The sequence below is a fragment of the Phocoena sinus genome, chromosome 3 (assembly GCF_008692025.1).
Source record: "Phocoena sinus isolate mPhoSin1 chromosome 3, mPhoSin1.pri, whole genome shotgun sequence".
Lineage (NCBI taxonomy): Eukaryota > Metazoa > Chordata > Mammalia > Artiodactyla > Phocoenidae > Phocoena > Phocoena sinus.
In genome coordinates this window covers 16,823,021-16,835,542 of record NC_045765.1, presented here as the reverse complement: position 1 = coordinate 16,835,542, position 12,522 = coordinate 16,823,021, and the positions used below count along the sequence as shown (strand labels likewise).

At 51.9% G+C, this 12,522-nt stretch overlaps 1 protein-coding gene across 1 annotated transcript in view; it reads left to right on the top strand.

Annotated features, from left to right (window-relative positions):
- The window catches only part of ADAMTS2 (ADAM metallopeptidase with thrombospondin type 1 motif 2), a 252,663-nt gene that overhangs the window by 186,184 nt on the left and 53,957 nt on the right, over positions 1 to 12,522 (top strand). The window contains exon 6 of the mRNA XM_032628799.1: positions 7,949 to 8,105. Within this exon, the coding sequence (XP_032484690.1) occupies positions 7,949 to 8,105 (157 nt within the window). The remainder of the gene's footprint in view (positions 1 to 7,948; positions 8,106 to 12,522) is intronic.

The window sequence follows — 12,522 nt, the reverse complement described above, 5'->3', positions numbered from 1 at the left end:
GAGCTGGCTTTCTCTGGGAATAGCTTCCCAGCCTCTGGGAGGATGTCTGGAATGTTCCTTGAGGATATGGGAGTCCTGAGCAGAGAAATAAGGATCATGCCTTCCAGCCCTCACTGGTGTTGGGGTTGCAGATGCCTGTCATGAGGTTTGAGCTCCAGGCACCGCCTTGTCTGCTGGAGCTGCCCGGAGAAGACCCCCAGCCTCGGGGGAGCCTGTGCTGCACCCAGCCTGGGGCTTGGTGTTAATTCTGGCCCTGTTGATCCTTGTGGGACCTTCAGTGGGCTATTTACTCTCACTGAGCCTTAGTGTCCCCTGTAAGGGGAGTGCACACTAGCAATGACAACAGGAACAAGGGTAATCATGCAAGTCACAGCCTGCAGTGCCATCTTTGGCTCAGACCCTGTCTGCAGCCCCTTATGTGATGTCACACACTTCACCCTCACAGCAGCTCTCTGGGGCAGTCACCTCGTCAGCCCCACCTGCCAGGACAGGTGAGTGGCCTACCGAGGTCACACAGCGGTGAGCAACTTTGCTGGGCTGTTATTCCACAGGCTGGGGAACATGAGCTCCGGGCTCTTTGGCTATGCTCCCCACAGAGGGCATTTTGCTGCCCCCCACCCCGGGGATGCTCGTGGCATGTAGCAGGTAGAGGTTGAGATGCTGCTCAGCATCCTTCAGTGCACAGGACAGTCCCCACCGCAGAGAATCACCTGGCCCCAAGGACCAGCAGTGCCAAGGTTGAGAATTGACCTCTGCTTGCTTTTTTTTTTTAATTTATTTTTATTTTATTCTTATTTTTTTAACATCTTTATTGGGGTGTAATTGCTTTACAATGTTGTGTTAGTTTCTGCTTTATAACAAAGTGAATCAGTTATACATATACATATGTTCCCATATCTCTTCCCTCTTGGACCTCTGCTTTCTTGAACCCAGCCGATCTGGACTCCACTCTGTGCACGCTGTCCTGTTTTGTGCATCTTTGGGAGGGTGGATTGGGCCAGAGACCCTCTGGGGTCATAGCAATTGAGAAGGCTTCGGTGGGGATCTTCAGCTGGATCCATGGGACATGAGCCGAGGGGCAGAGACAAAGAACATTGTGGGTGCTGATCACCATGGACAGAAGCGCCTGAGCTCCCAGCTCGGTGCTGCGGTTGTGCCCACTTTGGAGATGGGAAGCCCAGGACAGTGAGGTAACTTGTCCAAGAACACAGGGCAGTTGACAGATGAGCAGGCCTCCAACCCCAGGGCCCTGAGCTGCCCAGGTGAGCCCCACCTGTCACTTGCAGGTGCCCTGGTGGGCAGGGTTTGTGGTCTGAGGGGCTCCCTGACATGCCCCCAAGCCTGCAGAGCCTCCAGGCTGCTGGTCCCACTTTTCTCCTGTCTCCTTGACTGAGGGAGGTAAGAGCATAAATACTGTAATTCAGCTCATTCTGGAGCAAACAATGGAAATGTCAGAGAGCAGTGATGAGAACAGAACTTTCTGCTCAGGTCTTAACTGATTTGTTTGATGTGGGACCACAGAGGCTGTCAGGGGCTTCCGTGGTCCCCCTTGAACCGGTGCCCTGGCGTCTCAGAGCAGAGCCCTGGGATCCAGGCGTCCCACCGGCTGAGGCCCCGCGCTGCTGTTCCTGCGGCAGCAGCGCCACCTGGTGGCCACCTTGGCTCTCGCCCTTCCTTTCTTGTCCCGCCTGCCTAGGGGAGATGGCCCTGCAGACGGAACACCTTCAGAGGTGGCGTGGCTTCCAGGCCCACCTCCACCTCTTTCTAGCGGTAGGACTTGGGGTGAGTTACTTCAGTTGTCTGAGACACGGTTTCTCATCCGGAGAATAGGTTAATAACAGCATCTATATCTTAAGGCAATTATACATTTTAAATTAGATGATACGTGTGAACGCAGAGCCCACTGTTAACCACCCAGCCCCAGGGTGCATAAATGCCCTGTGTACTATAAAAACAGTTCCATGCACTATGGACAGCTGGCACCCTTGGCTCCCTCGGGAGGAGGGAGGCTGGTCTGTGAGATCCCGGCTGGTTCTGGGGCCACCCCCTTACTGGGCCTGGGGTGCTGCCCCCTGGAACACCATGGCCCTCTGTGCAGTCCTCAGCCCAGCACAGGTGGGAACAGGCAGAGAAGCCAATGCAAAAAGGAGCAGATAGACGACTTTGGGGCCAGGAGGATGCAGATGACTCCAGTGAGCTGGGTGTGAGAATCTTAACTGCAATAGCAACTCTCTCAGCCTCTCTCCATCACTTCTGAAGGAGAAATAGACACGTCTCCTTTCCTCGCTCAGATGAGGACTACAGCTCACGTGCTGTGTGATACATAGCAAAGGCACGGGGTGGAGGCGTCTGAGGGCTGTGGATGTGGGCCGGGTGGCAGAAGAGTATGGGGAGATCCCACTAGAGCCCAAGTGACCCTCGTGGGTGCCCAGACCTCCCTCCTGGGCCCTCTGCCTGGACATCTCTGTCTGTGGGGAGCCCTTCAAGGCAGGCGGAACCTATGGGAAGGCTGGCAGCTCTCAGGAAGTAGGAGAAGTAGGTGGAGGAAAGGCTGAGCCTGGGGTGCTGGCTTCTGCCTAGAAGCTCGTGGGTGGTGGTTTGGAGGCTGCCACTAGGCAAGCCTGCTTCAGCCATTTTTTCGTTCTTTTGAACCTCAGTTCTACTGACCTAACTTGAGTCCCAGGCTGGCTCTGGACTGTTCCCCCAGGAGCTGCACCCCGAGAAGCAGGAGAGCTCCCCAAAGGAAAACTGCTGAACTTTTACCGAGGAAACAAGCTGGGCCCAAAAGGATGATCCATGGCCTGTGTCCCGGCGTGCTGCAGACCCCACCTTTCCCTGCGAGTGTGTGGTCCTCTCCCCAGGCCTCCTCTGCAAGTCCCACTGCCAGAAACCATCCTCCCTCTCTTACCAGGCAACACCTCTCTTGCTCATCTCCTGCCACCCCGTGGTCCTGACTGCTGAGCCATTACACCAGACAACACCCCCATCCATCTCAGCAAATGTCCCCCTCCCCTCCCCCCTCCCTCCTCACTGACTCAGAGAGCTCTTTCTAAAATGCACATGTGTCTGGCACCTGCCACAGAACACAAGGCACACTGCACCCTCCTGAACTCTCCAGACCCTATGAGGATCCCAGCCCTTAGCTCCTTGGTGGCCATCTGAGATGGGTCAGATCCTTGAGAAAGTTGGGACATTAGCAGAGAAATAGGAAGTGAGCAGCTCTGCACCTTGGATGCCGGAACACTGACATCACCCTCCTCCTCCATGTCTCAGGGTCCTGTCTAGGCTGCAGGTTCCCAGGGCCCAGCGCGTGGCCATTGTTTTCTGTGACCTGCCTCCCCAGGGCCACCTCGTCCTGGTGTAGCCCCTCCAAGCCCTTCTCTCTGCCCCTCCTCTTGGGGAGTCTCCTCAGAACCCAAAAGCCAGGAGGGGGTCCCAGACAACTTCTGCTCTGGACCCTGCAGTGCAAAGCCCCTTGGGGCTAGAGAATGGAAGTGGCAGGCTGTTTCTTGGAGTGGAGGAAGGAAGACGAGGCAAGAACAAAACGCAAATCAATATTTCAATAAATTATCCTATCCTGCCGCAGCAGTGAGATCACGGTGGCTGCTGAGAGGGGCTGGGAACCTGGGCTGAACCCAGGAGCCTGGTGTCTGGGAGGCAAGAGGCACTCGCCGGCGTGCCAGTGTCGGGTCCAACCTGCTAAGGCCTTTTCTCCAGGGTTCTCAACCTGGTGACCTGAGAGATGTGTTTTCTTTTGTCCACAGAACTTATTTTAACTTGAGTCAGTGTTTTCCAGGAGGTACGCTTCTTTGTAAAATGTGAACATTGGCCTGAGTAGTGAGATCTGGCAGCCCTGGGCTCTGTCCTTGCATTGCCATGCCGATGGGGCTGGCGCTGAGTGTTGTTGCCCCTTCAGCTGGGCGTAGGCTCCTTGGTTGGCCACAGTCCTCGCCACTCCTTATCCCCCCAACTTCTTTACCATAACAGGGAAATACTCTACTGTAACCTTACCCCTTCTGAACTGGCAAATAAAAGACAGACTCGTTTTTCCTTAGAACCAAACTGCCTCACTGACTTACATCACCAGCCTTGGCCTGTGGGCATTTGGGTTTGCAACACCCACCCAGCACTTCCCACGAGCCCACCCACTGAGCAGTCAGGCCTCTCTCTGAGCCCCCAGCTTGTTTGTCCTCACCCTGTTTCAGCCTTTGCCTCTGTCCCCAACTCCATGGCCTTATTTCTGCTCTCTGGCCCTGACGCAGTGTGTCTTTCTGACCGGGCTCTTGACTCCTTGTCAAAGATGTGACCAGAGCTTCTCTCCCACTGGTGGTGGACATACCAGCTGGACCCTGGAGAACAGCCACTGGCTCTCCTTTGCCAGCCAGTGCCCTTGACTGAGCTTTTCCCACGATTCTCCAAGGAGGAAGCCCCCTGCTCGTGCTCTTGCAGCTGCAAGTGACAACAACACAACTCAAATTGACTTTCATGGGAGGAATTTCCTGACACACAATATGTGAGACACATATCTGCTGCAGACATCTTCTAGAATGGCCCCTGGTGAGCCCACATCTTGGTATCCACTCCCCGGTGTGGTCGCCTCCCTGTGGGTTTGGGCAGGACTGAGATTTGCATCTAAATGGACTGAGACTTCTGTCTTGGATGTGCCCTATCAATGCTATCTCTTGGGTCACTCGTGCTGGGGGGAGCAAGCTGCCCCGTGTGACTGCTCTGTGGTGAGGTCCATGTGTCCGTGAGGAACTGGATCCTGCCAGTAACCACGTGAGTGAATGTGGGAGTGGGTCTTCCCCAGGGGAGCCTTCGGATGACAACGCAGCCCCAGTCTCAGCTGCCAGCACTCTCACGGGAGACCTTGAGCCAGAAGACCCCACTAGATTGCCTTTGGATTCCTAACCCGGAAACCATGAGATAAGTGTTTGAGGTTTTTCAGACCATAAAGTTTGGAAGTAACTCATTTTGTGGCAATAGATAACAAACAGGCCTGGGGGAGCCAGGTGGTTGTGTGAAGATAACCAGGAATTGACCTCTCTCCACCCCAGGCCCTGCTCTATCTATGCTGGCTTCTTCCTCCCCTGGGGTCTCCTCCCCTAGTGGCAGCTCCAGGCTCGCAGTCTCACACCTTTCCAACTCCTTGGCCCCAACCATCCTTTGCTGGGAAGGTGCAGGGTGGGGTTGGCTGGGCCTGAGCCCTCCCACCCCTGAGCCTAGGGTCAGACCCAGATTAACAGAGAGGATATTTTACCAAAGGGGGACTGGGCTGCTGCTGTCAGAAGAGCCCAGGCAAAAGTAGCTGCAATCTAGCAGGGGAACAATCCCCTGATGTTTGGGCTGAGAGACATGGCCCTGAGGGAAACGAGGCCCTTTTGTTGGAGATGGACTAACAAGGCTCTGAACTGGTTTTGGGCTTTGTGGAGCTGGGGGAGTCCCACTCCAGTGGGGGCTCTGCGGCCATCCTTGATCAAGTGGTCATCAGTGGCCTTTGTGATCACCCTCTGATCGGGACTTGGGCTGGCAATCCGAAGCCCAGTGGCGTCCATACTCAAGCACCAAATCAGATCCACCCATGAGGGTCCCTTCCTTCTCATTCCACCCAAAGGTCCTTCCCTAGAAAGAAGAGTCTTTCACTCACTTCCTCCTCCAGAGCTGTGGCCTCTCAAGGTTTTCTGGAGACAGTGATCACCTGGCAGGGTCTTGAGCTGACCTGCTTGGATGAGATATAGATGCCACGCCCCCTTCCTTTGCCCTTTCTGTGTCAGGTGGGGTGGGCCGTGCTGTGCTGCAGGAACAAACAAGCTCCGTGTCCCCGCAGTTTACAACGACAAAGATCGATTTCCCCCTCACACTTGTATGTTCATTGTGAATTGGCAGAGGACTCTGGTCTCATTGTCACTCAAGGCTTAGGTGACAGAGCAGCTACCATCTCAACATGCTGGTTCACATGCCAACAAGGAGGGATCTCTGGAGGCGCTCATGTGGGCAATTAAGTGCTTGGACCGGGAAGAGACACACGTCACTTTTACTCGCAGCTAATTGGCCAGAGCTCGTCACATGCTTCTCCGAATCACAAGGTGGGCAGGAGTGTACCTCCCTCCCCCTTTTCCAGCATCCTCTTGGGCTGTCCACCTCTGTGCCAATGTCTAACAGGTCCTGGCCACCAGACCTCTCGCTCCAGTCTATGACTGACTTTATTAGGACTCAACTACATCTTTTTTTTTTCTTTTTTAAAAAAATTTATTTATTTTATTTTATTTATTTTTGGCTGCGTTGGGTTTTTGTTGCTGCACGCGGGCTTTCTCTAGTTGCAGTGAGCAGGGGCTACTCTTCGTTGAGGCACACAGGCTTCTCACTGCGGTGGCTTCTCTTGTTGCGGGGCACGGGCTGTAGGTGCGTGGGCTTCAGTAGTTGTGGCACGCAGCCTCAGTAGTTGTGGCTCTCGGGCTCTAGAGCGCAGGCTCAGTAGTTGTGGTGCACAGGCTTAGTTGCTCTGTGGCATGTGGAATCTTCCCAGACTAGGGCTCAAATCTGTGTCCCCTGCATTGGCAGGCGGATTCTTAACCACTGTGCCACCAGGGAAGCCCCTCAACTATATCTTATTAAAACAAGTAATCTCATCTCTCAGGAGCAATTGGCCCTGTGCTTAGGACTTGGGAACTGGTCTGCCATCTTGTAAGCCATTGACTTGGGTAACTCACGAGATGCCTGGCAATGACTAGTCCTCCCTGGCCTTGAATCGTTCTTCCTTCTTCTGCAGCATGCTGGCTTACTAACAATACCCTGTATCTTATTCTTTGCTACTTATACACAAAAACAGAAATATGTGGCTCTGCTTGATGGATATATTTATGCAAGAGAAGAGACAAAACATCTGCTTACGTGTCTACCAAAGAATGCATAGTTCTACTTCATGGACAGATGTATCCTTAAAGTGGAACAGAACGTGCCCAGTACTCTCTGCCTAGAGGGAACTACTTTGATGGTGGGAGTATGTGGTGAGAGCAGAAACTGGAGTGTCTGCTGTGAGGATTGTGGAGAGAAAAGGGATGAGCACAGCTTATAGGAGACTTGATTTTGAGACGATACAGTGTATGTTTTATTTGTGGAGGAAGTTTAGGGCAGTGGATTCAATATAAACTTTGGTTTCAGGCTTCCTAGCTGTGTGACCTGGGGCAAGTTACTTGACCTCTCTGAGCCTCAGTTTCTTGCCTCTTCGGGTGGTTGTGAAGACTGAATGAGAGAGTGAATGCCAATGCCATGGTGCAGATCAGGCTGCAGTGCTGCCAGTCCAGCAGCCAGCCTTGGCTAGTAGGTATGTGTCATGACACAAAATGGAATGTGGTTGCTCCCAGTGGCTTCCTGTCCGTGGATCCTGAGGGAATTGTCCCTGTGCTCCTGTTCCTTATGTGGCTCCTTTGCTGTATCTGCTGCAGGGTTTTTCCCTCCCTTGTGTTGTTTTCTGCAAATAGCTTCTATCAAGGGGAAAGCACAGGTCTCTGGGCTTGTAGTCATACTGGGAGTTCTGTCTCCCCTGTCCTGGAGCCTGCCAGAATGTAAGCTCTTCAGGGTGACCAAGGTTCATTGCATTTGCCTCCTGGCCAGGGCCTGCACAGAGCAGGGGCTAAATAGGATGCAGGGACCCTGGAGGTGGGGTGGGCTGAATGGACTCTTTGAGGCTTTAGACGGCCTCAGAGCTTGGCTCCCACGTCTCACCTGAAATTGTGCAGTGACTTTGTGTGGAAACTCGTGCAGTTATGTGGAAAGGCCGGGGAGCCTTTCCATCCACTCAGGAGAATGGAGCCAAGTGGGAGGGGGTCTTGAGAACGGACTGGGCTTAGCGCCACCTGGCCCAGGTCCCCCGGTAGATGGGGTCTGCTCAGCTCCCATCAGGACCACCAGACGCCAACCCCTCTGTTTGTCTCTCCTGCCCCTGCAGTCCCTGAGCCTCATTGAGATTGGGAACCCCTCTCAGAGTCTGGAGAACGTTTGCCGCTGGGCCTACCTCCAGCAGAAGCCAGACTCCGGCCACGATGAGTACCACGATCACGCCATATTCCTCACACGGCAGGACTTCGGGCCTTCAGGCATGCAAGGTGAGCCCCTGGCCCTGCGAGGGCCCCCTGGCAACCTTGGCCTGGGCTGGGAAGGGTGTCTGGGCAAGGGGGCCTGTGTCGAGGGGGAAGGGTAAGTGCTAGTGACCTCCTAGCTCTTGCAAACCACCAGGAACTCTGACCTTTCCCCCAGGAAACTGCATCTCTGGGAGGGACAGAGAGGATCAAAGGTAGTGAAATGGGCAGAGTCTGGGGCTGGCAGCCTCAGACCAGACAGGATCTGAGGCTGGGTTTCAGAGTTTTTTGCTTCCTCCAGCTTTCACAAAACAAATTTGAATAAGTTTTCAATCTTTAACAGTTAAGAAACTTTACTTAAAAATTCAAACTATATAAAACTGTCAGATCTAAAAGAAAAAATTGAAGGTCTACAATCATCGTTGAAGATTTTCACACATAGCAAGGACTGCACACCACACCGTGATGGATCTCTTGCAGTGAATGTTGAGTGAAATAAGCCAGTCAGAGAAGAATATATACTTATGATTCCATTTATTTCAAGTTTGGAAGTGAGCAAAACTAATCTGTGGTGTTAACAGTCAGGAGTGGTCAGGAGGGAGAGAGTCGCTGTTGGAAGAAAGAAGAGGTTTCTGCAGTGTGGGGACAGTTTCATTTCTTGATCAGGGAGGTGGCTACACAGGTGTGATCACTTTGTGATAATTCACTAGTTGTGTCCTTATGATTTGTGCATTCTTATAGCGTATATTATACTTCAAATGAAAGAGCTTTAACGACCTATATAAAAATGTATATTCAGGGGAGTGGACCCTGTTTCACTTCACCCCTATCCTCTACAGATAGTCGTTTTGGTTAGTTTCTAGTTGATCATTCCAGTGATCCTTTTTTTTTTCTCGGTACGCGGGCCTCTCACTGTTGTGGCCTCTCCCGTTGCGGAGCACAGGCTCCGGACACGCAGGCCCAGTGGCCATGGCTCACGGGCCCAGCCGCTCTGCGGCATGTGGGATCCTCCCGGACCGGGGCACGAACCTGTGTCCCCTGCATCGGCAGGTGGACTCTCAACCACTGTGCCATCAGGGAAGCCCCAGTGATCCTTTTTATAAAAATAAGCATATTTATCTGATATAGGTGCTGATTCCTTCCAGCACTTTCTTCCATGACTTATTTCATATGCACCGCTCTGCTCTCTTAACCTGCAGCTTATCTCTGCCAACCACTTGTCATATTCACGTAAATAGAAAGACTTCTTAAGTGACCCCTGATCAGAGCTAGGATTAGTTCATGTTAACAGAACACCTCTAAGGCACTACTGTTGCCCCCTTTGCCACGCAGATCAGCACCACAGTGGGAAGCAGATGGGAACAGAGAGTGTGACCCCAGATCCCACCAAGCACAGAATATGGCTCCTAGTTGGTGTGGGTGCCTCCCCACTGGGAGGGGGCTGCTAGCTCCCCTTCAAGCCCTACACCAGTGTGGCCAGCTGACAGACAGAGCACCCTGTCTGCCCTTGGTCCAAGTGAGAGCTCTAATAGGGAGCAGAAGTGTTCCATAGGAGAGAAGCCAATACAACCTTTGTATTAAGTGACCTCATTCTTCATTTAAATATGTGAAAGGATAGCCAAGGATTACCAGACATGAAAAAAAACGATAGGATGAAAAGGATGGACCAAGATGCAAAATAAAATTTTAAAACTGACGCCGGAGGAAACAGATAATTTAAAGAAGGGAAAAGCACAGTTTATAAAGTAATATCCCCAGAATGAGGAACTACATCTGTAAACCCAGAACAGGTTGCAAGGAAGAATTAGAGAACAAAGGGTTTTCATTAAATAAAAGATTTGACGGTGTCGACTAAAAAATTAAATGCCCAACCTAAAGACTGAGTCACAGAAATTTTTAGGACTTCAAGCCCTTGAGGCAGCATCTCAAGTAACCCTGAGAGAACTGCTTCGAGGAGGTGAGGGGGTAGCTAGGATACACAGGAGTTTTGCGACAAAGGGCAGGTAATAAGAACAAAAGATTACTGCTAATTAAAGAATACTAGAAACCTCAAGTTAAGGCATTTACTGCTTTTCTGTGTATGGGAAAATGCAAGAGTCTGGGCTCACTAAAGTCATTCCTTTGATATGCACCTCAGCTATCTGGAGCCAGTATCCTGTGTTTTCACATCCAGAGTTTCCTCAGGGCTCACCGTGGGGATTGGCTGAAGTCTGATGGCTGCTAGAAGGCAGGTATTCTTTGCCTCAGGATTCACCAGCTCACTGGTGGTGGCTGCAATCGCTGATTACTGTGACATCCTTTGTGGCAGGCAATATTCCATTTCTCAGTGGGTAAAATAGAAAATTCAAAAGTTGAAATAAAAAGTCAATGGATCCAAAAAGATTAAAATATGAGAGAAAAGTTGATGTAGAGGCTCAATCCAGGAAATACAATATCTATCTAAAAAGATTTCCAGAAAGAAAATAACAGCAGAATAAAATAAGGATATAAAGCAAAAAATACAGATACATTTTCAAGTCTTCAGATCCTAAAGGTTCATGTAATGCTAATGTAGGTGAATGAGAAATACTCATACTGAGGCATATTCATGTGCAAGCTTTGCATGCAAAGGACAAAGAGAAGACCACAAATGTTTGCTCTGGCACTGATGGGAGAACAATCATCTCAAAATCTACAGAGCAAAAAATGCTTTATGACATAGATTTTCCTGTTTATTAGAAGGGAAAAAGACAATACGATGCTTTTACAGACAAGTCTAAAACCAGCACTCCCCCATCACACTTCCTTCCCTTCTGTGCTTTTCTCTGGGAGCACGTTGCCTGGGACCTCCCTGTGGGGTCTCAGAAGAGTGAGACTGAGTCGGGGTTGTTGACTTAAAAAAGAATATATTCACAACGTGAGAGTTGCGAGTTAAGTTTTATTGGGGGCAAAATGAGGACTGCAGCCCAGGAGGACAGCGTTTCAGAAAACTCTGAGAAACTGCTCCAAGGAGGTGAGGGGAGGAGCTAGGATACAGAGGAGTTTTGCAACAAAGAGCGGGTAATTGGGAACATCAAAAGATTGTTGTTAAATAAAGAGAACCAGATATCTCAAGGTAAGGAATTTAGTGCTTTTCTTTGTATGGGAAGATGCAAGAGTCTGGGCTCACTAAAGTCATTCCTTTGATATGCACCTTAGCTATCTGGGGCCAGTATTTTCACATCCTGAGTTTCCTCAGTGCTCACAGCAGGGAGTGGCTGCAGTCTGATGGCTGCTAGATGGCAGGTATTCTTTTCAGCCCTGAGTTTCCTCACGGCTCACCAGTTCATGTTGGAGGGCTGCAATCATTGGTGACTGTGACATCCTTTGTTTATTGATATGGCAGGAAATATTCCATTTATAAATATTCCATTTATCAGAGGACAGGCTGGCTTCTCACTTGGTGGGCCACTAGGACGCCCAGGCTTCTAAACAGAGGCCCCCTCTGGCACACAAAGGTCTGTATGTACTTCTGTATCTTGTCCAGGGGCAAGTGGCTAGGCCCTGTTCTCTGGATTTCCTCCATTTTGGGTGGGGTCATCATGTACTCCCATCACCCTCCCCCCGCCATGGGTGAGAATGTTGTCCTGTAAGGCTTCCCTGGGGACATCTTAAGACATCCCATGATCAGGTTCAGCCTAGTCAAGGGGGTCATTCTTCCACGGACCAGCCATGCCACAGGGAGGCCTTCCTGGCCTTCCTGCCCGGGTGGTTCAGGCTCATTCCTCAGCCCTGCCCTCATTCCCTGTCAGGCTCCATTCCCGACTGCTTCCTTGGATCACACACTCTAACTGGGCTGGCAAAACCCACTGTGTCTCCTTACTGTTACCTGTGAATTCAGTGGCTCTTCAGAAGCCCTTGAAGGGGTGGGGTGGGCCCACAGGGCTGCTGGAGGGCCTGTGGCATCTCATGTCGGGGGTTGGCCTGCTGCAGCTGCCCCTCCTCATTCTCCACCTTGCCCAGGACAGATCCCTGGACCCCTCAGCCGGAATGTGGCTCATAATCTCCTCAGTCAGAGTGCAGAGTTGCCGGGCCAAGGGCTCCGAGGGCCCCGTCGTCTGTGGCTGGTCTGGCCCCCAATCCACGCAGCCAGTCCCCTCTGCATGACTCAGCAGGGCAGCGTAGCACCTCGGCTGTCCTTGCCTGACCTGCCCATGAACAGCTCAGGGCCACCCTCACTGTAGCCTTCTGTGCACTATGGAAATCCATCCAGTTGAGGACCCAGAGAAGGACCTATGGACCACGAGGGAGCCAGGGAAGGTCCCGAGGGGTGGGCTCAGGGTATGGTGCCGGGCACCGGGGCCAGGGTTCCTGCAGCACCAGGAGCGGGTGTAGAGACAATGTGCTACCCAGGGGCCAGAAGGCCACCCAGCCAAGCGGGGGGGAGGAGCGCGGGAGGTGGCCTGAAAGGGAATAGCGGGAAGGA